Here is a 27,921-nt window from a genome sequence, read left to right as displayed (position 1 = left end):
GTGGTAAGATGGACAGGTACACAATAAAGGCTATTGGTTGATAGACATGCATGTACACCCTTTTTGTGCCAATTTGATTTTGGGCAGGGGAATGTGGTGGCTATCGATGCAGTTTCAGTCTGGTGCATTTCAATAGGGTGAATCTAGGAAAGAATACTGTGAGGTAGATGCAGTTTTTTGCTAGTCTAGAAAACCCCTCTGTTGCCCTCAGTATTGTGCAAATTCACTATTTCTGTAGTTTGAAATAGGAGGCATTTTAGTGTGTTTGTGTTTGAATGACTTTTTATTTTAATTCTTATGTACTTTTTTGTACCTAGGATATTCTCCAAGTATACAGAGTCATTATTTTATTTTTGGGTGGCTTTCACTTCCAAATTGATAGACACTAATTGACTCAAGTTTGCTATTAGAGTGAATAAAATATTCATACTTTTAGTATAATGTTAATAAACTTATGGGGAAACTATTAATAATAATGTTTAAAGGCTGCATCTCTCTGTTCAAGAAAAAAATGGTCCTGGACAAGATTTAACATCTTCCTAATTTTCTTCCAGGACTTGTTCTCTCAGACATCATTGAGAAGTACTTTGTGTCACCTACCCTCTTCAGGGTAATCCGTCTGGCTAGAATTGGGCGTGTTCTCCGGCTGATCCGAGGAGCAAAAGGCATCCGGACGCTTCTCTTTGCCTTGATGATGTCCCTGCCAGCACTTTTCAACATTGGCCTTCTGCTCTTCCTGGTCATGTTCATTTATTCCATTTTTGGGATGTCAAACTTTGCTTATGTCAAGAAGGAATCTGGCGTTGATGACATCTTTAATTTTGAGACTTTTGGCAATAGCATCATCTGCCTTTTCCAGATCACCACATCAGCTGGTTGGGATGGCTTATTGAATCCCATCCTGAATAGTGGTCCCCCAGACTGTGATCCTCATCTGGAGAACCCTGGCAGTGACGTGAAGGGAGACTGTGGCAATCCTGGCATGGGGATCTGCTTTTTCTGCAGCTACATCATTGTTTCCTTCTTGATTGTGGTCAACATGTACATTGCTATCATCCTGGAGAACTTCAATGTAGCCACAGAGGAGAGTGCTGAGCCTCTGTGTGAAGATGACTTTGAAATGTTCTATGAGACATGGGAGAAGTTTGACCCTGATGCCACACAGTTCATTGATTATAGCACACTCTCTGACTTTGCAGACACTTTGCAAGAACCTCTGCGAATTGCTAAACCGAACAAGATCAAGTTGATCACAATGGACTTACCCATGGTTCCTGGGGATAAGATACATTGTTTGGATATCCTCTTTGCACTTACCAAAGAAGTGCTGGGGGACTCTGGTGAAATGGATGCTCTGAAGGAATCAATGGAGGAGAAATTCATGGCTAACAATCCCTCAAAGGTGTCTTATGAACCAATTACCACCACGCTGAAAAGGAAGCATGAGGAAGTGTGTGCCATCAAAATCCAACGGGCATTCCGACGATATCTACTAAAGCGGTCAGTGAAGCAGGCCTCTTACATATACAGACATAGTCAAGATGAAGATACCTTGGCAGAAGGGGCCCCAGAGAAAGAAGGATTGATTGCAAATCGAATGAATGCACTCTATGGATCTTCAGACATGCAAATAGAAAGTGAAACATCTCCAGAAGCACCTCCACCTATTGAACTTGAGCCTATCACCAGTCCAGAGACTACACAAGATGCTGGTGAATCCAAAGAGAAAGAAGAGGAACCTAAAAAAACAACAGAAGATGATCCCAGCAAAACTAAAGAATCAAAGGCCACCAAACGTGATGTAAAAGAGTCATTTGTATAATGCAGGGCACTTCTGGCCAACAATTGATTGACTCTGGTTCCAAAAAGACTCCTCTTACATCTCTCTCACAAGGGCCCTTCCATATCTTGTTGCTATCATGAGCTGTGTTCTCTTAACAGAGTTCAACATCTTAACTTTGGAAGTAGAGCCTCTTCTGGTTTCTAGTATTTCAAATTCACCACAATGTAGAAAGATTATTTTTCTTATGAGATGAGTATGAATTATCTCTATTGCTGGTGACAAGAAAATGAATTTTATTTTTATTTTAGCTGATGTCTAACTTAGCATGTCCCTGGGCCAGTTCTGAGGTTAATTCTTTCCTATTAGAGTTTTCAAGAGGTTTTGGAAGAAGATGTAGAAGAGAGGGAAATGGCCAAAGCTATGAGTCTTGATCATTGCTGTGGAGTTCCAAGCTATACATGGAAATAGAAGATCATGTCTGAGGAGCCTAACTGGAGTTGTGTATATTGTACAGTTAAAGAACAACTTTTAACGCATACAAAAACCAGATAGTGTGGCCTGAGTCAATTGTGCAAATTTTCCTGTGGCTGCATATCTTGCATAATTTATTCTGCTAGTCATGGGAACAAAGAGCTTTATAGGATACTGAAGCCTTGCCTTTATATAAGTAGACATTGTGTACTATAAATGTCTGCAACACACACAGCTTCTGAGATTTCATCAACTTTGCTTACACATTTTTTGAACTTTAAGGACTAGAATTATCCTTACTTTATCAAAGAAAGCTCAATTATTAAAGTTGTTGAATTCAGTGCCCATTGCTCAGGTCTGCAGTTTTGTAGAAACTGCACTTGACCATGGAAAGCAGAATACTCAGAATCCTAGCCACTAGAATCTTGTCGGACATACTTTGGAATAGGATGAAAATGTTGCCTTCAGCCATTTTCTTTTGTTTTCTATATGTGTCTTGAAAACCCTAGCAGTGAAAAATGCCACTTGCATTGGTTCTCAGACACTAGCAGCTGGATACAGCTCTCTGCCTGACTTTCAAAAATGTAGTTCCTAATATTGTTTCTGGTTAACGGACTGGTACACTTTGGCTCAGGATTCTTTCCAGCATGTAAAGGCAAGGTGAAGATTAATATTGAAATAACGGGGTGTTTTCCCAAACACAAACTGCGAAGTCTTAAAAACTAGTTCTAACTTGTACCTTTTGGGTATTTGAATGGTCTTAAACAATTTTTATTAGAAAAGGTTTAAAGTACAATTCAGTCTTAACCATTTGGACACTATTTGAAGTTTCTTATAAAGAAAAAAGAGCAAAAGCATTGAATTAATCAGTTCTCAGGGTTTACTGTCAGCTTTGAAATGTTTCTGAGTTAATTCTCAACTCCACTAACATCTATGAATACAAACTGCACTTTTTCTGTATCTGCCATGTTGGTATTTTCTTCTTTAAAGCCATGTCACAGCGCTGGTTTAGAATATTGTATGTGCTATGTTCTCATCTCCCATAATCCAGAAATTCTCAGCCCATAGAGTGAGGAGGGATGGCATAGACGCCTGGATGTCGCACAGTTCTTATGCGCAATGAGAAAAGTGGTGTTCCAGACAAAAGAACACAATTCCTACGCTGGTGTGGTGCACCACAAAACCTGAAAGGCAGGAACCTGCCATCTGGATATTACAATAAGATGTTTTCTTAACCACCCAACTGAAATTAATAGTTTCTCGGCAAAAACAAAGTAGTCTTGTGTAACTCCATTTGTTTCAGTTGCACTTGTACAAGATGTTCCCAGCTGTTTGTGCTCTCAGCCATCTGTAATGAAATTAAGAAAACAACGGATAAACATGATGTGTTAAAAACAGGGCCTACTCTTAGTTGTCTTTGTCCCTCACCATCACCACTGGTAGCAGGTAATTTTGACAAGGTCTATGGCATCTTTGCCCAGTTTATCCCACCCTATCTCTGGGGCAGCTATTCTTGCCTACTGAGTATTATTTATACAGAGTGGGAAGGTTATTTGCATACTAACAAAAAGCATGCAAATCAGCTAATCCTTCCAGCTCCTAGAGAAGGTTTCCTGAGCAATTTCAGATTAAACCTGCAAGTGACAAATCATACCAGAGATGGACAATTCAAAGGCACTAGAAACCGATTTGTCATTGTAAGGGCAAGATATCTGGTCTGATGTTCTTGAAGCATTTCTATAGCTAAATAGTGGGTGTATGTAATTAGATATGCATAGTTAGAGTGCCCATATAGTTGTGAAGTCAAACCTACCCTGTTTTGTTGATATCTACAAGATATAACTCAAGAGGTATTGGTTTTGCCATTTCTACTGGAACCCATTATGCACAGCACTGCTTCTTTGCCGTAGCTGTAGCATTGCAAAACCACCTCTTGACGTCTCTAGAGTAGATTGTAAAAATGGAAATCGATTTAATTATAGAAAGTATATGCTACCATTTAACCAAATAAACTTGCAAGGTGCCTGAAACATGAAAGAAAGGAAAACAGGAAAATCACATCTGGACTGAGAGGGAATTTCATGCGTCATTTGAGAAGACTGGAACAGAGGGAAATCTGAGCTTGCCCTCTGAAAGGAAAAATATACAAACTACCATTTGTATGTACATTTATAGACAATTGAAATGTGGTACACAAACCAGGAGCACATAGAAAACCTTATAGGCTTCCTCTTTTGAGATTATGCCTATACTGTCAATTAATTCCTACTATCACCCCATACAGCTAGTTTGTGTCCATTCAGTGTAAGAGCTCTCCTTCAGAAAACTAATTTTGCTCATTGGTTGTATTTGCAGAATCAGGGGCCCTGTCCTAATTTCTTACCTGACAATTTGTGAGCTGATCACAGACATCAAATATAGGTTCCGGCTCAAAGTCAACAATGCGAAATATATGCCCTTGCTTTCTTGATGATGCTGGATTTTGGTTCCCATCACTCTTCACCTGTTTGTCTGTGCTATTTAAGACTAATGCAGTTCCACAGATTCTGGAGCACCATACTTTGCCAACCCCTAACCTAAGAGCGCATGTTCTATCAGTCAAGTCTTAATCTCTCCAAGTCTCTCCAATCGAACAATATCCATAATCCAGGCTATGGTTTTAAAACCTGAGAATGAAAAAAACGTAAATGTTTGCAAGCAAAACCTATATTAGAGAATGGACCCTAAGTCTGGCTCCTCATCACCAGAACTTGCTACCCTCACCTGTGAAAACAGGGTTTTTGCACATGCCTTTATGAAATGAGAGGAAAATGTTGCTAATGAGTACATACTTCCAATTAAGTCACTCCCCTCAGTGAAAGAACATTTAGAAAAGAAAAGATAAACCTCGCTCCACTTCTGCCATCAGAGATCATAATTATTCAGAGGAGAGATGTGTATGTGTTCTGGGCAGATTGCTGGGACGTTATCCAGCACCTTATTGTTGAGAATGCTGCTCTTTACAAGTGACAAAGCTGGGATTTTCCAGTTGTCAGTCCAGTTGGAACATCTCAGTTTTCATCTTCACCTGGGGCAGGGGGCCCATCCAGTAAATGTGTCATTTGAGACAAGGTTTCCAATTGTGTTTACATGTGAAGAGCTGTGGAAAGAGGACTGTTCTGTTTCAAATGGACTGTGTTGTTTGTACATATGTGATCTTCTGTGCTGAGATAAACCCTATCTCCATTAGACTGTGCAATGTTTTCTTTGTACATTTCTTAAAATAAAATCTGTAAATGAGCAACTATTATATTTAAGACCATATGCCTGTTGTGTAACAAGTTTTCCTACCTTTGCCTCACCTACTCTCTCTTCTTATGTCTAAACTTTATTTTTGCTTTATTTCTGTCTTTCAGAGGTGCTGGGATATAAATCTGGCTAGATTTAAACTGATATTTAAGTTCTTTCCCTTTCAATGGGTAAGGCCTGTATTGCCTTTACTCAGAGATAAAGGAAAGTATCTGTGTTCCCTCAAATATTTCCCCAATGATTTTTCCCTATCTCATTATGGATTTATTTGTGGATGCAAGAATTCAAGCTCTGCTTTATTTTTTTCTTTCCATGTTGTGAGCTGAGTCCTGAAAGTTAACATACATTTCTAAGGCTCAGGTCTGATTTAGTTTTCAGGTCCTGCATCCTACATCTGCTCAGAGCTTTTATAAACCTCCAGAACCTGTGATATGTAGAGTTGAGATGTACTACCAGTGTATGAGAGCCTGAGGAAGAGTTTTACATCTTCATAATTTGGTTCCCACCTTCAAGCTACAATTCTTTGGCCGTAAAGATCACCTGTGTCTACATCACAGACATTGTTCTATTACTATCTTCCTCATTTCTCATATATATTTTTTGTCTTTCAAACAGTGTTATCTAAAAGAAAGTGGGAGACTTGGGGGGGAATCACCACCAACTGTGTGAGCTCCTCTTTAAATGTTGGGGGAATTATTTTAGCTTAAGGAAGCTTGCAAGAGGCTAGGTAACTTGAGAATCCACCACCTATTTATATCAGTACTGACTGGGGAGGACTACAAGTTTGGGTGAATAAGAAAATACTTATTTAGAAATATGCAAGAGTGCAATCAAACACATGATAGTACCGTATATACTTGACTATAAATTGACCTCATGTATAAATCTAGGGCAGGTTTTGGGGCCAAAATTTTGATATGATTTTGATATGATCCGTGGATAAATCGAGAGTAAAACTTAGGGATGTGTAACAAAGGATGCAAAGGGTGAAGCAAAGGAAAACAGTGCCAGAAAACTTAGAAAATTCCTGCAGGCATAACTGTGCTCATGCTAAAGGCTTCATGGATGAGAGAATAGGAATCAAGAACACTGGAAAAGAGGAAGGCCTGTGTCTGTTTTCTGGATAGCGTACTTTTTAAAAGCCCACTCTTGGAAAGATTCAGGGATAGTTAATCCACTGAGATAAATGGATCTGTCAGGAGTGCTTTGATTGTGAGTTCCTGCATGGCAAGGGTTTGGACTGGATGGCCCTTGTGGTCTCTTCGAACTCTAGGATTCTACGATTCTATGAAAACAGCAATTTAAGAAATGCAGATGGCACAACAGCAAAGATTTGAAATGACTATTGAGGAAAGTCAAGGAAGAAAGTGCAAAATAAAAGTTACCTCTGGCTGTTAAGAAAACAAAAATAATAACCACAGAGATAATGAAGACACCAAAAGAGTTAAAGATTTCCTACACCTTGGCTCAGTCATTAATCAAAATGGAGACTAGTAAAAAAAATGCTAGGATTTGGAAGGGCAGCTATGACAAAACTAGTTAGGTTCCTCAAATGTAAAGATATATCACTGAATACCAAAGTCAGAATTGTCTGTGCCACAGTATTTCTGATTTCTATGTATGGTTAAAAGCTGACAGGAAGAAAATCAACTCATTTGAAACAAAGCTGGAGGAGAGTTCTGTGGATACCATAGAGTATGATACTATAGAATACCATGAAGCCTAAATTGCCAATAAATCAGTCCTACAGGAAATAATAACGTGAAGTCTCACTGGAAGCCAAAATTACCAACCTGGAGCTATCACACTTTGGACATATCATGATTCATTTAAAAAGATGAGTGGAAAGCATCAAGAAAAGAGGAAGACCACATTACAGGTAGATAGACTAAATAAAGGAAGCCGCAACCCTGAATCCAAGATTTTAATAGGGCTATTAAAAACACGGTGTCTTGGATGTTTTTCGTTTAGTGGATCACCATAAGTTGAAGCTAACTTAATGGCAATTATCAACAACCAATTATGCATGATTATGTATTGTGAATATTCTATGCAATCAAGTGAGTGGGAGGGGAATCTTTTGGGAAGGGATGAGAACATGGCATGTTAGAGGTTAATGGCAACTGGCTGAGTATTTGAATGGGATTTTTAAAAGGCTGGTGTGTGTGACAGTTAAATCCATTAACTATAGGAATTAGAGTCAGAGTGGATAGAGAAGGGATAGTGGTCAGAACAGTTATGGGTCAGATGATTAGAACCGAGAGTGGAATCTGTGAGGTGTGCTTAAGGAAAGTTAATTAGAATAAGTATATAAGCATATAAATAGCAGTAAGAAATAAACAAAAATACCGTATTGTAACCACATGCATTTGAACAAGTTGGTGTACCTTCTGCTAAATGAACGATTTTGGTTATGCACACACATGCCTTACAGCTCACTATGCTGACATGAAGTTATTTATAAGGTCAGGCACAGTTGTGTCTGTAGTAGCTTAGAGACTCAGAAGAGGGTTATCACAAGTGGTGAAAGTGGCAAAACAAATAAAGGTCTCCACAATGCTCCCATCTGATCTGGACCCAGAGCAGATAATATCCCACTGGTTCAATTTTTTAAAAAAATGCACAGAAACTAATAATTAAAACTTTTTTTCCATTACAGGAAAATGAACTGACTCACACAATTAAGAAAGGCTATTTGAGAAGCAATTAATAGGCTATTAACTAACTCCCAGAGAAGGGCAGCCATGAAAGAACTAGACCAGATCCCAAAGTGCAATGGAGCACTAAAACTAGAGTCATCCAAGCCATGTATGGATGTGAGAGCTGGACAGTGAAGAAAGCCAACAGAAAGAAAATACCATATATACTCAACTATAAATCGACCTCATGTATAAATTGGCAGATGGGGGGGGGGCAAAATTATGGATTTTTATATGACCCATGGATAAGTCAAGGGTAAAACTTAGGGGCATGTAACAAAGAATGTAAAGGATGAAGCACAAAAATAAGCCAAAAAACTTACAGAATTCCAGCAGGGAATGTGTGTATTCACCCTAGAAGCTGGATGGATGAGAGAGTAGAGCAGTGGTTCCCAACCTGTGGGTCGGGACCCCTTTGGGGGTCGAATGAACCTTTCTTGGGGGGTCGCCTAAGACCATTGTAAAACACCTATTTAATTACAGTTATGAAATAGCAACAAAAATAATTTCATGGGTTTGGGTCACCACAACATGAGGAACTGTATTAAAGGGTCGCGGCATTGGGAAGGTTGGGAACCACTGGAGTAGAGGAAGGTCAGTGCCTCCAGGATGGATTATACTCTTGCCTTTCACCAAGGGATGGTTCCTTTTTTTGTAAGAGTTAAAGCATAATACTGACACTGACCCATGGATACGTCGACTAAGTTTTTTGGGGTCAATTTTTTGACTAAAATTTCTGGACTTATATATGAGTATACACAGTAAACAATTCCCCAGTATTCCTCAATAGGAAATAATAAATGCATAAGCAAGGACATAACTTCTGAAAAAACGTTACTACTGGACTTTGGCCTTGGGGAAAAAGTACTAATAGCTAACATAGCACCGCCTAATATGCCTTGTGGAACAGATCCTCTAATTTTGCCTTCAACTGAAACTGGAAAAAATATACTTTGGATGTAGTAAGGGGCTCTAGTGTAAAATCATTTTAACACATCATTAATTGGTCTTGGCTAAATCCATCCCAACCCAATCTAGACAGCATAGCCAACAGGGAGGAATGCTGGGAGCTGCAGACCAACATCTGGAGGTCTGAATTGTTCTCACCATGGTTTAAACAAACTAGGTGAGATCTTTCAACATGTAGATTTACCAGTATCCTTCTTCTTCCTGATTAGTCCCCCCCATAAACTTCTATGATGAATTGTTTTTCTGATTTGTAGGAACGGTATGTCCCTGCAGAACATTAATTTGAAATGTACAGGACATGTTGCATTAGAACATCAATTCCAGGCAATGACACAGGAGGAAGAGATCCATATTTGATCTGAAGCAATACCTGCTTGCTGTCCCAAAGATACTACTGTGAAACTCGATTCTGTGATGAATAAGTATAGACATGTATCAAACTGATCCTGCAGCTTGTTGTCCTGCTTGACATGCTGTGGGTGGGGTTGGCCTTATGAGGTCAAATTTACCTCTTTGTTGTTGTTAACTAGCCTCGAGTTGATGTGGAGCCATGGTGACCCTGAGGATGAAACATCCCCAAGACTCCCTGTCCTCCACTGTTCAGCTTAATTCCTGCAAATTCATATCTGTGACCTCCTTAATAAAGTCCATCTGTCTAGTATGTGGACTTCTCTCTTTCTAATTCCCTCCGCCATAGCTAGCATTATTTTTTTCCCAATAGTTGCGTCTGAAGTACGACAGCCTTAGTTTTGTTATCTTGGCTTCCAGGGAGATTGCTGGCTTGATCTACTCTAGGACTCATTTGTGTGTTTGGCAGTCTATGGAATCCTCAATGCCTCTTCTCCTCATGATGCAAATATTGGGATACCAAACTTACGAAAAAGACAGGATGATGGATCAATGTAGTTGTCCAGGGAGGAGAGAAAATGAATGAGAAATTGTCTATTACTTTTAATTTATATTTATGTGTGTATGTCTGAGTGCCTTTTTATTTGTCTGTTTGTTTTAAGAATGTGTTATCTATTTGTCTTGGTCAAGTAAGACCATGTATTTATGTATTAAAGCTTAATTTAAAAAAAATGTGGTGACACCCGTCCCATTATCTTAAACAGATTTAGACAGGGATGTAAATCTTCCACTATTTTACCTTTGTACACCAGGATGAATACAAGGATGAAATACAGTTTTCTCCCTGTTGCAAGAGAAAGCAAATGCTTGTTCATTGTATTCTCCCTGTATTTGACAATGTTCTGTGGGAATTATTCTGCAGAGAAATACATGTGATTTTTCTGTGCAAAGACAATAACATTATGTAACAAGAATGCACATTACATTAACCTAACCTGAAAGAGCTCTAAGACTGGATCCAATTCTCCTCCCATCCTGCACTTTTCTTTTCAAGGCTTGTGTGCTGGTTTGCCTTTTACTGTTCAGGAAAACTGCTCTTGCTGATTAGGAGCTATCATCATCATCATCATCACTACCATCCTCCTCCTTCCTTCTCCTCCCACCAAAGAAACCACGATTATCTAGTCCTCTCCCAGTCTCCAATCATCCCCACATTATTCTCCCAGGCCAGAACATATGAGGTAGATTGGGCTGTAAAAAAGTGATTTCTCTAAAATCATCCAGTAATGTTAATGGCGGAACCTGGACTTCCACAGTTGTAGTCTAACACCCTAACCACAATGCTACTCTTGTTTTGCAATATGTCTCATAATGCAAGTATCAAATCATAATGCAAGTAGACCGGCCAGAGGAAAATGATGGCAATCTCAGCTAGACTTGTCAGATGTCAGGGTCTGGCCTGCGGCTCCAGTTTTCATGGGTCATCTCCAGGCAGGAGATGAAGGAGCAATTTCTCCAGTTTGGGTGGTCTTAGTTCCAGCAAGAGGAAAGGGCTGTGTGCAAATCTCTAGCTCAGTTAATAGAATAGCAGCTTGATACAGTTTGCAAGGCTTAATTGCTTTCTTACTGCAACTTGCCAGGACTCTCCAGACTCTGGCTGTATAATAACTGGGAGTCCAGAGGGTCTGTATTTACTTCTTCCTTCTCTCCCAGTTATTATACAGCCAGAACTCACCCTCCACTCTGATCTGTATCCACCTTCTGAGCAGAATTAGGCTAGATTAAATGTTCCTACGTAGCTGAGAAGGAATAGTCTCCTTGTTTTGCCTTGATCTGGCAACAACTTAACTTCCAAACAGGAAAATATGTTCAGCATGTTTGTGTGTGTTTGAATGACAAGCTGCAAGCAACTATGGTTGGCACTTAATGCATAATGCTTAATGATTTCATTGCAGGGCTGCCTTTGGCCTCAGCTTTTGGCTCAGAAACCTCAGGGCTTGGCATGATTCTGAACTGGCAATCCTTTAATTCTTGACTATTCACTTAGCTTTGAAATGTCCACTCCCTCATTATGGGCTGAGTCTTGCTGCTCAAACTGCTCAGCTGTGGCCCTTCAGCTCACATGACAAGATTGCACCTGGTTCAAAATTCACATCCCCAAGGGGCCACCCCAACCTAGTTGCATTTACATGGACAGGAAGCAGAGGCTCTGGTGAAGAGAGGCCTCAACACTTTCAGTTTTTCCACAAGAAAGAAAACAGATTTAAGGGCTGGTTGATTTTTCAGAAGCCCCACACTGAAGGACTTTGCTCGAGTCTTCCACTAGCAATGGTGGCGTCTCTGTTCCAGCTCTATGGATTGTTTTGGGCCATCCTGGGACTCTCGGTTGTAGCCAAAGGTATGATTTCTTTTGTCTTCTTTGTTCTTTCAGTTCAGTGATGGTTCATGTTAACAGGAGATAGGAATTTGTGTGTAGATTTTTATCAGAGCCAAGGTCATTTGCTAAAAAAAATGGGTTGCTAGGCTTTGGAAGCCAATATGATTAAACGGAGGCTGTTGTGCTTTGACCGCATCATGAGAAGGCATGAATCATTAGAGAAGACAATAATGCTAGGAAAGGTGGAAGGTAGTAGAAAGAGAGGAAGACCACATGGCAGATGGACATACTCAGTCAGAGAGGTCATGGGCCTGAGTTTGCAGGACCTAAGCAGAGCAGTGGAGGTAGGGAGTCTTGGAGATGTCGCATTCACAGAATCACTATGAGTCAGGGTTGCCTTGAGGGCAGTTAACAAAAACAATAGGCCTCAACCTTGCCTGGAACCTTTTCTTTCATTTTAGACTGAAACTGACTATAGTTGCTTAGAAAGGCAAGAGAGAGATGCCAAAAGGAAAAATCAAAACCAGATCTAGTGAAGGGTTACAAATTTCATTCTAAGAAGTTTATCCAGATTAGATCATTTGGCCTTCTCTAGGTGTGTTGAATTCAAGATATTTGATTTTATATGTTAAAGCCAGCTTTGGACAATTATGATTATACTGTATTCCACTTCCCATTATACTTCACAATCAGTTAAGCCTGATGACAGCTGCAGCCCAGCAACATCCAGAGAGCTGTTTGTCCACACCCCTAGAAAACTGGAATTGAATTTGCCTAACTCAAATCAGATCATTAGCCAGCCTCATCTAGTGTTGGCTACTGGAACCGGTAGGAAGCTCAACTTGGGTCAGGTGTAGGATTGCCCATTTGTCTCCCAGATGACACTCCCAAAACTTTGATCCTTATTAGATTTGGAGCCAGACAAGCTACTGTAGAGCTCTGTCCAGCAAGATGGAGCCATCTGTCCTCCATCACTTTCTAAACCAATTTTCATCTGCAGCCATCCCCTCTCAATACAGCCATTGCATTATCTATGGAGGGATGGGGAGATGGTGTGGAAGAGTGCCAACCTCTGTTTTTGTCAGTGGCTCCTCTGCACACACACCCAGCCTCCACCAGCAAGGCAATATGTGTATTGGGATGAGACAGTTGCAGCTGCAAGTTGGGGTATAGAAGTTAAGGGGGGGCATGCACCTTTGCCCCGTTTTACAGCACTTTATGATACCTCAACCTGTTTTAAAATCAATAAGGATTGAAGTTACAGGTTTTAAGATCAATAAGGATTAAAGTTACATGTAGGATCCAATCAGCCAACCTTAGCTTGGGTGTGTTTTCCCCCCAGCTTCCCCCTACTTTTTCTAATTTCTCTCCTCCAATAACATAAACATAATCCTTCTGAAGGTCATTCATAGAAACAGGAAAGGGAAGGGTTGTAGCCAGTGATGTATTTCAGGGAGGAAAAAGGCATGCTTCCTGCCCACCTACTTTGCATTTGGGGACGAGAACTGAAACATTAGCCCTTGGTTTCTAAAAGAACCACCTTGTATCATGGCATTTTGAAAAGGAGGAAGCTGAACTAAAAGTAAATCAGGGGACTGAGCTCTGTGCAAGCTTTGTTGTTGTTAATGTGCCGTCAAGTCTGATTTATGGTGACCCTATCCTACTATTTCTTGGCAAGATTTATTTAGAGGTGGTTTGTTATTGCCTTCCTAAGGCTGTGACATGCCCATGGTCACCCGGTAGATTTCCATGGCTGAATGAGATTTGAACCCTGGTCTCCTGAAGTCCTAGGCCACCACTCAAACTACAGTTATCCCTCCACGTTTGCGGATTTGACTTTTGTGGATTTGATTATTCACGGATTTGATTAATATGTTTTCTCTAGGAATCTCTAGGTCCTGCAGAGCAATTCTATTGTCAACTTCTGCCAAAAGTCACACCGGAGGACCGTCCTAGAGATTCCTAGAGAGAACACTTCCCTAGACATCTGTAGGTCCTCCAGCGCAATTTCATGGTCAACATCTGGCAGATTTTTAGCAAGTTGTTCTCTCAGTTTAAAACACAAGTGTGCTTTTTATGTGTGGTTTTCCCACTTTCATGGGTCCTGTGTCCCTAACCCCATCAATGTGCAGGGTCTGCTGTACTATGGCTCTCCCTGTGCAAGTTATGCTTACTGAAATTCATGCCTGCTGGTATTATCTCTTCTACATTGAGAAGGCATGCTCACTTCTGCATCTGGCCACCCTGGGCCTGCTTCCTCTGGTCCTGAACAGTTGCAGGAGTGTCTGCCAGGGAATGTTCCAGCTGCCCATGAATGCCCAGGGAAGGCTCAACCTTATCCTGGATGCAGAAGGTGGTCCTTCTTCTCAAATGCAAAAAAAGGAGCTAGAATAAACTGGCTGAATCCCAAAAACAGTGGCCGAGGACTGGACCTAAGCCTCCTCTCACTGTTGTTGAATGCCCAGCAGAGAAGGAGCACTCTCTGGCTCCCAGATGGCTGGCATGAATATGCTGACAGAGTTTTAAGCTTCACCAACAGGCTACTTGGATCTCAGCCAGTATGAAGGAATATTAATGAAGAGTTTACAGCTACTGGGATCTGGAAAGGTTTACATGAAGATTGGCACCTGATATATACGTCATGGGAAAGGAGATCTTAACTAGATACCCATTTAGTTTCCAATGCATAGTAGTTCAAATATTGTATGTTTTAATGTCCCTTGAATAAGTATTGCTATATGTTTGCATATATGTACGTATCTTATTTACTGGCATTTATGTGTTTCTCTTTACAGAAATGGGCAATATTGACTATTTAAAACTCAGTTTGGTCTTTACAATCCCATATCTATCACAGCAGCATTTTTCCATTAGAAATTGGCAGCAGTTGCTTACCAAACTGCTATCACAGTGTGTGTGTATACACACTTGTTCCTCCACATTTGCAGCTTTGACTTTTGTGGATTTGATTATTCATGGAGTTTATGACTATGTTCTTTCTAGGAATATCTAGGTCCTCCAGCACAAATCTATAGTCAACTTTAACTAAATGTCACACTGAAGGACCTAGAGATTTCTAGAGAGAACACTCTACTAGACATTTGTAGCTATTCCAGCGCAAATGGTCAATATCTGGCAGATGTTGTCCACAGAGTTGCACTGGAGAACTAGAGATTCCTAGAGAGGTGTTCTCTTGGGTAAAAACATAGTGTTTTTGTTATTTTAGGTTATTCCACATTCACGGGGGTCCTGTGCCCCTAACCCCAGTGTATGTGGAGGGATGTGTGTGTGTGTGTGCATGCGCACGTGCGCACGTGTGGGTACACACACACACACTGTGTAGATGCATGTGTGCCTTGAAATTGCCTATCAACTTATGATAACCCCATGAAATTCATAGGGCTTTCTTAGACAAGAAATACTCAGTGCTGGTTTTGTCAGTTCCATCCTCTGAAATATAGCTTAAGTACCTAATATTCATTGGTGTTCTCCAGTCTAAGTATTAATCAGAAATGACTCTGCTTAGCTTCCAAGATCAAACAGGATCTGGTGCTTTTAGGGTAAGTAGTTCTTATTACCACTGACTAAATAATGTCAGTTTTTAATCATAATAGTACTGGTTTTGGATGTCAAATTTATTGAACACTTGCATAGCCATCCATTAAAAAAAATCACAGCATGAATTTTAAGGAGAAAAAGGTTACTTGATTTTTAGGCCATCTTTCAGGGTGATGGTGAACAAAAAGAAGGCTAAAGAACCAGAATATTAATGTTGACATCAGATACAGGGGCTCATGGTATCCGCTGTAGTTTGGTTCCAGGACCCCCTGGGGATACCAAACTCCATGGATGCTCACATCCCATTATATACAGTGATGTAATAAATTGGTGTGCATTATATAAAATGGCAAAATCAAGGTTTGCTTTTTAAAAATTCTTTTTTGGGGAAATATTTTCCAACTGTGGATGGTTGAATCCATGGATATGAAGGGCTGACTGTTACTGAAAACAATGCTAGCTGAATGCATGAACTGGCCTTTATTTCTCTTTCTTCTTCTTCTAGGTATGGACAGCACACAAAGAAACAGAACCTACCAGAAACCAGGTAAACTAGCATTATCAAGACAATGTCTTTCTTTATGGACAGTTTCACAATTGATCCTTAATTGGTTTCCATCCATTTCTGCTTTGGAAATTTTCACGTATATTCTCGGCTTGTTAGAATCAATTTAGCTTCAGATGCCTCCTGCTTTCTATTTTGCATTAATGTCCTAATCAAAAGGTGCCCTCTATTCTTGAGGTCTTTCTGGGATATTGCTTATGAAATCTCTTAGTAGATTTGCTGTAATAACAGCTATGGAACTCTGCCATGCCATGTACTAGTTACTCCTGATATGCCATTGGTGGGGAAGGGAAGAGTGAGTATACTCATTCCATCCCTTTCAGGACTGCACTGAAATACTCTGCCTGCTCCCTGCCTCCAGAGTTTTGTTCTACGTCATGCATGTGGCTTACAATCCTGTAGACCCAAAATATTCCTGGTGGGGATTTCAGTCCTTCAAGTAATTTCTGATTTATGGTAACCCTAAGGCAAACATATCCTGGAGTTTTCGGGATAAGATTTGCTCAGAGAAGGTTTGCCGTCATCTTCCCCTGAGGCTGAGTGGATGTAACTTGTCTAAAGTTACCCAGTGGGTTTCATGACTAAGTTTCAGTCTTGAGAGTGACACCCACATAGTGTGTATTTGTCGTGGTTTCAGCAGCAAAGTGTACTGGAGAGAACAAACACACTGATATTTTGGTAGTACATCTTGCAGATCAGAGGCAGAGACTTGGAGGCCACAGAAATAGTTGTTTAGAGACTGCCAGCATGGCATAGTGATCTGAGTGTTGGACTATGACTCTGGAGGCCAAGGTTCAATTTCCAGCTCTTTCATGAAACCCACTGGGTGACTTTGGACAAGTCACATGCTCTCAGCATCACGAGAAAATAATGGCAAAACTCCTCTGAATAAATCTTGCCCCAAAAAGCCCAGGATAGGGTTAGGGTTGCCATAAGTTGGAAATGACTTGAAGGCACACACCACACACACACACACACACACACACACACACACACACACACAGAGGCCACACTTTCCCCATCTTTGCTTTGTAGACAAGAGGATGTTGGGAAAGCACAGGAGACAGTTCCAGCAGTTATATTTTGTAGCATAAATCCCTCATTGCCTTATTTACTTATGTGGGATGCTGTGTTCTGTCCCTGTCTCCAAATTGTTGGAGCACAGTGGAGGTTGGAAGTTGGTGGTGCCTGGAGTCTTTAGACAGAGTCCCTGCGGGAAAGATGTCTTCAACAGGTTGCTCAAATTCCTGTGTATTCAGGAGGCAGACATTTTGCCAAGTCCTGTCATTTTGGTAACGTTCCCCTTTTATATGCAGAGTACTCATATCTGTGTGCAAAGTGCGCTTTCCCCTTGTGAACTGTACATGCACAGGACATGATGTCAGGAAAGTGTAGTTCTGTAGCATAAACTCCCATCACCTGACTTGTTTTCCAAATGTGTGGGGTTTATATCAGGGCTGGGGAACCTGTGGTCCTCAAGATATTCCTCCCATTATCCTTCAGCAGTGGCTAAATTGTCTGGAGCTGATGAGAATTCGAGTTCAACAGTATCTGGGGGCTAAAGGTTTCCTAGCCTTATTTATAGAGTTGTGAAAGTGGCATGTTGTGACCAGGTGGTGAGTTATATTCTAAGACCTGTAATTTTAGGATGGATATATTGGTGTAGTGGTTTGAGTATGTGGGATAACACCTTGTGCAACAGCTGAAAAAGTAGACATACTGGTGTGATCAGAGGCTTCACCAATATAAATACTAACAGGATTCTTGTCCTGGCTGCTCTTCACCTGTGAGACTTGCCTGAGTCCTTTCTACAGCCTCCTCTTCAGATTTCTTTTCCAGGTCCAGATCCTGACTCATGACAATTCTGACCAATGTCATCAGTGGGGCATCTGTGCCAATATAGTGGTCTGCTAATCTGTGATGGCAATTCTATTCATGTGATATTCTGCTTCTGCTAGAAAAATGACACTTTCTAATACCTCTTAGTGACAGCATAGGCATGTATGTGTGTGGCTTCAAGTTGCCTGTCAACTCATGGTGATCCCATAAATTTAATAGGGTTTTCTTAGGTAAAGAATACTCAGAGCTGGTTTTGCCGGTTCCTTCCTCTGAAATATAGCCTACAGCGCATAATAGTCATTGGCAGTGTCTCATTCACATATTAACCAAGAGTGACCCTGCTTAGTTTCCAAATTCAGATGGGATCTGGTGATTTTAGGATATTTTGACCAGCATAGGCATAAACCAACTGTAGTGCTAAACTCAAATGTCAACAATGGCCTGAAATTTGAATTACACACACTATTTTGGCTAGACAAGAAATCACTAGAGAATCAGACAGAGACCCCTTCCCTTATCCTCCCCCTACCTTTTCTCAACAGTTTTTGTGGTTTTCATCTTTTATCCAGACCCTGTAACTTATGTGAGACTGAAACGTGTCCGCTTTATTGCTGCAAGGCGGGGTGCCGCTATTTCCTTCAGCTGCTTCTCTGACCCACTGACAAACTGGTACAAAGAGACTGAGAATGGCAAGCAGCAGGAGCTGATGAACAATTCCAGAATCCAGATGACCAGAAATGACTCAGTGATGATAATGCAGATCAGAAAGCTCCAACATGTTGACAATGGCATCTACTTCTGCGAGAGAAACAACTCATACAGGAATGGAAAAATGCAGTCAAAGCGCTGTGGCACTGAACTCAGAGTCATTGGTAAATCTTTAATTTTCTACTCTTTTCAACTTTTTTCAAGATCCCATGTCTAGGTTTGTGAGCAATCTGCAGGCAAAACTGTGCCTTAAAACCCGTTTTGCTTGGTTGTACAACCCCATAATCCAAGGAAAGCCTTTTCCACCTGAACTCTTGGATTCAATACAATTCCATTTAAAGTTCCACTTCGGCTATATTTTGAGAATTGTACAAAACTTGGACACTTACACACATCCATACTGTACTTGCAGTTGCACTGCCTCATGGGTTTCGTGCTCTGCTGTAGTTTACAGTATCATTCTATAGCAAAGATGGAAAGGAAAACCATAATCACATATCTTGAGAGATTTGAACATTCAATTTTCCCAGGATGGGTGTGTTCACCTCCTAGATGTGACAGTCTATCAGACCATTGGCAGAGCAAGAATTGAAACTTGTCTTCTCTCTTTTATTTTTTAGGTGTCAGCACTTTTGAGCAAGTGCAAAGTCGGCACACTCTGAAAGACGCTATCATTGTGATTCAGACAATTCTTCTTGTCTTGTTTCTGAGCATGCCTCTGTTCTTAACTACAGGGAAGGTGAGTGTGTTGGATGGATGCTGTTGATAAATGCCAGATCCTACTATTACTGATACTTAAAATGCAATATACCAACAGCTGCTGCAGCACAATGTGATACACAATTTGTTAATATTGTTGCATTACTTTATCCCTCCTTATGTATTTTTTAAAATAAAATGATATATAAAATACTAGATGCAAGCAATCAGTAAACTACTGCAACCTAGCCCATAAAAACTGATGTACTTACACACTGTAAACTGCTTAGGGAGTCCTTAAGTGCGCTGATAAGTGTTATAGGAATATACTTGCTATTGAGATTTTAATTTTTTTCCTCCAGCAGCAGCCCCACTAAAGCTTGGGAAAGTTACTCTTTGAACTACAACTCCCATAATGCCCCACCCAGGCCATTTTGAAGTCTAAAAAGCAACTTTCTTAAGCTTTGCTTCACCAGATTGAAAGTTTGAACATTTCCTCAACAACTGCAGAGTAAGACCAATGCTACTCTTACTGGGGAGCTGACTCCAGTCACAGTTAAAAAGATGAAAAATACCCTTCTCTGTACTTTTCCAGCCTCAACTCACAAGTAGACAGAGTGGGTTGCTGATGTCTGGGGAGTTGTGGTGTCACCTGTTCTTAGGGTGTCACCTGGTGTGGTCTGCACTCCCACACATTCCTAGTGACACCACTGGCTCTGTGTACTGTGCACCTTGATTTGAATTAAAAGAGGCACCATTCACAGGCAAACACTAAGACCTAAATTCAGTTGCTCTTTCTGACTCCGGTTAAGCCATTGAATCAACTGATGAGTGGTAAATAAGCATTTATGTAAATTTCACAGATCCAATGGGTATTTTCTAGGTGGGACTGGTAATTGGATATACAGTAAACTCAGACTGTGAGATAAAACCAATTGGTTTATGAAGACAGAGACAAGAGAATAAAGTCAACATTGTCTGAGAGATGTTTTCTCTTCCATGGTGCTCCCCCCTATCTTTCTTTCTCAATATTGCCCCTGATCAAGTGGATTTTCCACTTAAATGATAGCCTGAAGCATCTGAAATTTGTTGGTAGTCTCCCATTCAAGTACTAACTAGGGCTGACCCTGCTTATCATCTGAGATCAGACATATGATTTGCCCAAGGTCACCCAGTGGATTTTATGGCCGAGGAGGGACTCAAACTGTGGTCTTCAGAGTTGTAGTCCAACAGTCAAACCACTAGGCCATGCTAGCCACCAGAAATTGAATGAATTAATAAGAAGAAAAAAATCTCTTAAACTCTTATCAAAGCCAAGAAAATTTAGTTTAAAAAGCACCACTGGTGGAGGACAGCAAAAGATATAGACTGGGAGATTATTTTTATTTTTGGTCTGAACCAAAAGGCATGGAAACACATGGTTCACTGATTTAATTAAACATGCCTATTTATCTTTACTTGGTGTCCAAACGCCAGGTTATATATAGATTTATTACGATCAACTCATCAAACGCCAAGACTGGCTCTCCATTTGGACATACAGCTATTATTTCAAAATGCCTTGAGAGAATGTGAACAGCAACCCTTCTTTATAACCATCTTCCTACAATTGGAAAAGGTCCAATTCATCAAGTATTTTCTGTTATTGTTCATTTGTGGTGATTAAGGCTTTCATTTTTAAAAAACCACTAATAAAATGAAATGTAGTGAAATGGGACGCAGAGGAATTAGAAAGAAAATGTGAGAAGTGGTTGGCTGGTGGAGCGCAGGCCATTTAACTTCAGACAAACCAAATAATTTGGAGAGTGATGTTGTTCCTCCATTCCATTTTAGGGTGAGAGCAAGAAAGCATCTGCTGAAGATCACACTTATGAGGTAAGCAATGAAGTGAGGCATTTTGAAAATGGCAAAGTTGTAGAAGGGGTAGTCCCTCCTGTGTGCAAGGAGGAAGGTGCAAAGATAGCCATATGCCACACACACAGCAGGAGGAAAAAAGAACATCAGTGCAAGTTGTTGGTAAAAGTGGGCTTCAGAGTGGGGAATAGGCAGTAGCACTAATGCTGGGGTGATCAACAAGTGCCATGTTGGGTTGTGTGCCAAAGAAGGAGAAAGAACAAAGGAGAGAATGTGCCAAGAAGGAGGAAGTGTATTGGTCCCAGATGCTGTACTGCTTTCCTGGACAAAGCTGGTGGACAGGCGATGGAGAAGGGGGGGGTCTGTCTCTCTGTTCCCCCCTCCACATAATCTTGCCTGTTCGCTGTTTCTGAATGCAGACAGAGGAACTGAGTTCTGCTCTCCTCCCTTCATATAGAAAGTCCTCTCTGGTGTCTTTCATTGTTTAATTGGATAAGTGACACACAAAGGGTATTTTCTTTGTTCACTGATTAGAAACAATGAGGACAGAAAGGGACCCTACTGTTATCTCCAGTCACTGGAGTAGATGGAATAAACACCAGAGTAGATGGATCTTTGGTCTGATCTAGAAGGATTGTTCTTGTTTTTATATAGTGTATCTTCAAGATACAACAGTGAAGAAGACTTACTTCATATCCACACTCAATTGTTATAGCAGTTTGATAGCATTTGAACTGTCATAGTGCTCTACCCTAAATAATCCTGGGATTTTTAGCTTGGTAGTATATTTAGAATTGTCTTCTATAAATCTCTTGTGCTAAAGTTCAGGGAATGGAATCCAGCTCTGTAGTGGAAAAATACATCATCAACTTGCAAATTCCAGGATTCTATAGAGGAGCACCTTGCCAATTAAAGTGGTATCAAAGTGCTGTAAGTACATTGTGTGGATATATTCATGATTGGTATCCTAAAGTCTCAGGAATAAACAAGCATAGCATTGTACTGAAAACTGTTTCTTGCACTCAGGGCTTTCTTGCGTTTCTTCCCTCTTATGCTTCAGTCTCACTTTTTGCCATCTACAGGGGCTGACAGTTGAACTAGCGGATACATATGAAGACATTACAATCTACCAGGACACGGCACAGAAGTGGGATTTGGGGGAGCATCCATGTGAAGAGTGAAAGATTTTTCAGCAAGGTGTGCCATACCTCTCTTGTCTCTTGACCAATGAGACAACCATTCCTGTTGTGTGGCTACTATCCAAAAGTGGGAATCCTATTTTAGGGAGGCAGGGGTGGAGGTTAGTTGCTGCTTGGCTTCAGTACTCTCGACTTATCTCTCACTTTCATTATCTAGCATCAGCTGGACATCTAGAACAAAATACAACACCTATATGCCCCAGATTCCTTGGATTATTGATCATAGACACAAACGTCTGGGTAGTGGGAAGAGGTGGAACCAAAGTGTCGGCAGTGCTACTCAAAAAGGTGCTCCATGAGCCATCAACTATGAGTCCCAGGGGAGTTTCCAGGAAAAAATCATCAATTATAACCAATGGGCATAAATATGGTACCAATGCTTGGCGCACAGTGGGGGATTGATGGTGCCCACATCAGCTAGATTAAGAAGTACTTTCATAGGGCAAACTCATCTAGAAAAGAAGAAAACCCAAAGTGGTACCAATGAGAGCAAAGATGAATTTGGATTGATGCACAGATTGTTCTTTTACATTTTTTAAAAGTTGAGTTCCTCTGCAAAAGGATGAGTCAGAGAAGGAAAACCATCCTCTTAATTTTAACTAGTTTCTTCTCCGCATTCTCAGTAAAATATAGAAGATTTTATTTGGTTATTCAAAAGCTAGCATTAATATTTTTTAAAAAAAGTTGCTTAAAAGAATCAATACATAGGGCATGATCTGTTGAGAAGTATATTTCCCCCTTAGCTACACTTCTGAATCTTCATCTCAGGTATCTATGTTTCGATTTCATATTATTTGCTGCCTAAGATAATCACTCAGTACTCCAGCCGTCCAAAGTGGTACACCACATTTATAGAAAACATACCCTATTTATGCCAAAACTTTGCCCCAAAAGTCTTTTAATAAAGCTAAGAACTGTGGTACTTTACAGAGTTCGTTCTTCAAGGAGCTACAAGATTCCTTTACGTACAGAGTTTGTTCTTGTTTTTCTGAGAGTTGCTGAACCACATCCATTTCTTTCCTGTTGTCTCATAAAGCAAAGTTAAATATCTTCCTCCTGTATGCAGCACGGAAATGAGTGTTCAGGGTAGAAAAAGGAGCCACCTGTCCAAAGACGGAATGGAGCATAATTTTCATAACAGAGTTTCAGTTCTGCTTACCATGCCAACCCCTGGGCTGAGTCTACTAATTCCCCAGAACTTGAAAGAGTTACTTTTTTTAACAACAGGTTCCCCAAGATCCGAGACAAGATGGGCAGTAGTCACATTTCCAGGCTTTGGTGCTTTCCTTGGACTTTAAGGATGCATCAACTCCAAAAACCTAGATAGCTGCTGCAATTCTTAGTGCTATGACCCACATTTTTAAAAAGATAAATGCCTATCCCATTTTTTCTTGTTCAGAAGAGCTGAAATTAAGCCTGTCCAACCAGGTCCTGGATTCTTTTCACCATCTGAATAGGGCTTTAGAAGCCAGCCTGACCTCCCTTCTCAGGCAGTTCCACAGTTGGGGTGCTGCTACACAGAATGCAGGGACGTAGCCAAGGGGGGGTCCTTGGGGTCCAGACCCCCCTTCCATTAGAAAAAATGAATGGTGCATGCTGCTGCGCCGCCACACCCAAGCCCCATTATAATGGTGGCACTTAGTCTGGACACCTTCCTAAAATCCTGGATACATCCCTGCAGAAGGCCCTGTTACTTGTAGTTCTGTTTTCAGAAATTGGGGACTGGAATGTGTCTGTTCATCCCAGCAATCCTAGGTGGGTAACCTGTAACTGGCAGAGTCTAATTTCGGCAATCCCCTTCTCTCATCGTAAAATTCTGCCTTCACAGTCCCATGATTTCAGCATCAAGTCAACCTACTCCCACCACTTCCAATGTGACACAAAATCCACAAAACAGTGATGCCTTTATTGGCAAGCCAAAATGCACAAAACATATAATGCAAGCTTTCAAAGCTGCACTGGCTTCTTCATCAGTCTGTTTTTTGTAATATCTTGCCTGATGGTCATTTCAAATGTTTGCTCATAGTTGTGACCTTTGAGTTGGCCTAATGAAAGTATTGCTCTAACATGGATTTGGGGCATTTCAAAAGGCCAATGAACAACTACACATGCATCCTGACTTCTCTTTATGGCCTGGACCACACAGCCTGGGTGAACTGAGGCCACGGATATGTTCTTTCTCTAGTGAGTTGGAAGAAAAACTAGTGAAAGGAAGCATCCATTGCCAGACAACACAGTAAGTTGACCATGGACCAAGCCAGAACAATAGAGCAATATGTATCGGCACCACTGGTTGTTCGCAATGAGCCACAGTTCTTGTATATCCCTGGTTTGTCATGTTGTACGAACACACTCATTATCTGAACTCCAGATCTACACCTGAGAATGAACAGAAGGTGAAACTAGCATTCAGATTTCTCAGGCACCCTGTCTATTTACCTAGATAGATGCCTAGGTTTTGTTGCTATTCAGACACTAGATTGGCCCAAAATAGCAAATGTCTTGTATGACACCATCAAGATGACGACAACAGCTTCAACCTATCCTCTAACATTTCAAATATAAAAATGAAGACACATGTGGCCAAGCAACATCTGAGTATAGTCAAGACAGGAAAAAGTTATTAATGAGGAAAAAAAACTACAAGCTAGGGGATGCTGCAACAGTTTGATTTTGTCTGATCCTATAGGTAAGGGTAACTCCACCGCCTCTTCTCCCCTCTGCTAAGTTAACTGAGTGCAAACTACATTTGAACAGTTTATAGCAAATGTGGTAAGCTGAGGGCAAAGGGAGAAAGTGAGAGGAGGAGAGAGAAAATTGAACATTTAAAAAATGTGGAAAAGCAGTACAACACTGATTCGGAAAGGGTTGAGTCTGTTCTGGAATCTGAAGATTTCATAAAGAGCATCCATTTCTCCTGCCCCTGTAGGAATGACCTCTACGGAGTCTGTAGAGCTTATTATTTCCAAGATGAAGGAAATATTTCTAGAACATGGAGATTCATTTCATGAAAATTCATATGAAGCTATCAGTCTTAATTCAGTATGGATGCAGATGTAAGGAAATATTCACTACATTCTCAAGATGTGTGTAGATTATTTGTGAATTGATTCCCCATTCTGTTCATTCTTAAGCTCTCGCAATAAAATCTTATATACACAATTACAACACACAAGCAGCTTTTAGCAATGTACACTGTAAGCAGACACATGCCACTGTCCTGATACTGCATGCATTCACATCATTTTCAGCTTAAGCAACCATAAGGCAACCATATCCTGGAGTTTTCTTGTCAAGATTTATCCAGAGGAGCTTCTCCAATAAGTTCCTTCCTCAAAGGCTGAGAGAATGTGAGTTGCCCAAGATCACCCAGGGGGTTTCTGATCTTCCAAGTTTGATACTCAAACCACTATACTATATATAAGGGACACCATTTTGCTACACCATTGTATTTAATGGGACTTGAGCATCCATGGATTTTGATATCCACGGAAAGTCCTGGAACCATATCACAACACACATCAAGAGCCCACTGTACTTTAGAGGGCTTTTTGACAAACCAGATAGATAGATAGATAGATAGATAGATAGATAGATAGATAGACTCATAGAATTAAAGTATTTGGGGGCCTGAAATTTGTGTTGGGGACCAGAACTGGCAAGAGCTCAAAGTCCAACCACACAAATATTCACTCCTGGTTAACCCCCAACAGTAGAATTTGGGGAGTGGGATAGATCTGTTGCTGCTGTTGTTCAATAACAGGTTCAAAAGTCCTTGCCAACCTACTCCAAATCACCTGGAGAACTACAAGAAGATCCCAATCTACATTCTGCCTCCCCTTCTGTTACTTCACCTCTTATACTAATCTGGATTAATGTCAACAGCACATTGTCCTCCTTTGACTCACCTGAGAGAAGTGGTCTCTGTGTCTCTGAATATGAAAGTTTGCAAACTTATCAAAATGTCTGTTTAGACTAGAGTTAGTGGTCACAACCAGATACTGTAACAATTGATTTCATAATTTCTGTATTTTTAATGCAAAAAAGTAATTTCTTTTGCTTGTCGTGATTATTATGCAAATTATCATTGTTTGTTTAACAATTATTAATAATTGTATTTTGCAATTATTATTGTATCAAGTTATTTTGTACACTGGTCTACGACTGAATAAATCTTACTCATGATTTGTTGGTATTTTTTGAAAGATAGAATATAACTTTTCTCTCCCCTCATCTCAGACTTCACATGACTGACAATTTTCTAAACCCAAGGCCATAATATATTTCTAACACTTTTGAAAGAAATATACTCCACACCTCATACAATTTTGGCTGTCCTTTACACTACTGTCTCCAGCTCTGATGTACTTTCCTAAGGCGTGAGGGACAGGAATTTTGCATAGTTTCCTAAACGTGAGCATGACGTGGTAAATAATCTGAAAATAATCTAGAGTGAAAGAGGGGAAAAACACATCCAGATGTTGCTGCCTTTTTGGTTACTGGACACCAAACATGAGTGGGGTGTGCGTTTCCCTCTAACCCCCACCAGTGACTTTCCTAGGAGATGACCTTTACATGATGCTACCACCCTGCTTGTATGAGGGGCTTCTGAGAAGAGGCATACAACTCGCCTCCCCAAATCTGTGTTTATTAATGGGGTGACATCAAACCTTTCCTCGAAATGTCACGGACTGGAAGATCACTGCACTGGGTTGCATAAGCCCCTGTGGGTGTGTTACCAAGATGTCAACAACAGAGGAGTTGTAAAAGAGTACACCTGGAATCCAAAGGTTGGTATAGCCACCTGCATGACACAGAACAAGGCATGACTGCAAAATCAGAATACTTGTAACTGATATTTGGAGCATTGTGTTTTGTTTTATGAAAGTACTGAATTTTCTGTACCTAAAGCTCTACCTTAAAACATGGTTTCCTAGGGATCTAAACACTTACCTTGTTGGAGAGACACAACTGATATTCTCCCCTTTCCATAGCGGGTCTAGAAGACCATAGATAATAGTTGATATGAAGATTATGAAGTGACTCTTTGTATTTTTGGTTTGTGTTTTGCTATTCCAATTTGAATAAAACAATAATATTTAAAATATAAACAAAATTTCACCTGTTCAATATTTAGGGAAGAATGCCTCAAGAAAAGCAGGATGTTAAATATCCAGCCTCTCTATTCCAATGCTATTTCAGTTGTTACTAAGGTCAAAGGAAAGGAAAGATGCTCACAGGAGCATCTAATTTTCCTGTATCTAATTCGCAGTGTTCCTTCCAGGTGGAGACTACTACTATGAGACACTATACTCAAGCTGCCTAGATCCTTTTGGAGAGGTGGAATATAAATAAAACATATTATTATTATTATTATTATTATTATTATTATTATTTCTCTTCTCAAACAGATGCTGTATTAGAGACTGTATGTTCAACTCCATGTTTTGGCAGTCTCGGGTATATATATACTGTTTCCATCTGCCAAGAGGAATCTTAGGCCCAATACAGACAGGCCAAAATAAAGCTGCTTTGGGTCACTTTGGAGGTATGCTGTTTAAATG

General features: G+C 40.4%; 2 protein-coding genes across 4 annotated transcripts in view; both read left to right on the top strand.

Annotated features, from left to right (window-relative positions):
* Nucleotides 1-5,545, top strand: part of SCN4A (sodium voltage-gated channel alpha subunit 4) — a 71,667-nt gene extending 66,122 nt beyond the window's left edge. For all 3 annotated transcript variants that reach the window (XM_042471834.1, XM_042471837.1, XM_042471835.1), the window contains one exon: nt 555-5,545. In XM_042471834.1, coding sequence (XP_042327768.1) covers nt 555-1,822 — 1,268 coding nt within the window. In that variant the 3' untranslated portion in view covers nt 1,823-5,545. The remainder of the gene's footprint in view (nt 1-554) is intronic.
* A 6,068-nt stretch (nt 5,546-11,613) lies between these two features.
* CD79B (CD79b molecule) lies at nt 11,614-23,982 on the top strand. The gene is made up of 7 exons (XM_042476311.1): nt 11,614-11,956; nt 15,999-16,040; nt 18,467-18,769; nt 19,226-19,344; nt 21,138-21,179; nt 22,241-22,355; nt 22,515-23,982. Exons 1-6 carry the CDS (start codon nt 11,887-11,889, stop codon nt 22,337-22,339), a joined length of 675 nt encoding a protein of 224 aa, XP_042332245.1. The 5' UTR covers nt 11,614-11,886; the 3' UTR covers nt 22,340-22,355; nt 22,515-23,982.
* The last annotated feature ends 3,939 nt before the right edge of the window (nt 23,983-27,921 follow it).

The sequence above is a fragment of the Sceloporus undulatus genome, chromosome 6, assembly GCF_019175285.1.
Source record: "Sceloporus undulatus isolate JIND9_A2432 ecotype Alabama chromosome 6, SceUnd_v1.1, whole genome shotgun sequence".
Lineage (NCBI taxonomy): Eukaryota > Metazoa > Chordata > Lepidosauria > Squamata > Phrynosomatidae > Sceloporus > Sceloporus undulatus.
The sequence above is the reverse complement of the archived record's forward strand: the minus strand, read 5'-3'. Positions and strand labels throughout refer to the sequence as shown.

What these genes read in the sequence shown, in the direction of transcription:
- CD79B (XM_042476311.1), top strand. Translation starts at nt 11,887, where the DNA reads ATGGTGGCGTCTCTGTTCCAGCTCTATGGATTGTTTTGGGCCATCCTG. An exon ending in CACTGAACTCAGAGTCATTG is followed by an intron (nt 18,770 to 19,225) that starts GTAAATCTTTAA and finishes TTTATTTTTTAG; the next exon opens with GTGTCAGCACTTTTGAGCAA. An exon ending in TGTTCTTAACTACAGGGAAG is followed by an intron (nt 19,345 to 21,137) that starts GTGAGTGTGTTG and finishes ATTCCATTTTAG; the next exon opens with GGTGAGAGCAAGAAAGCATC.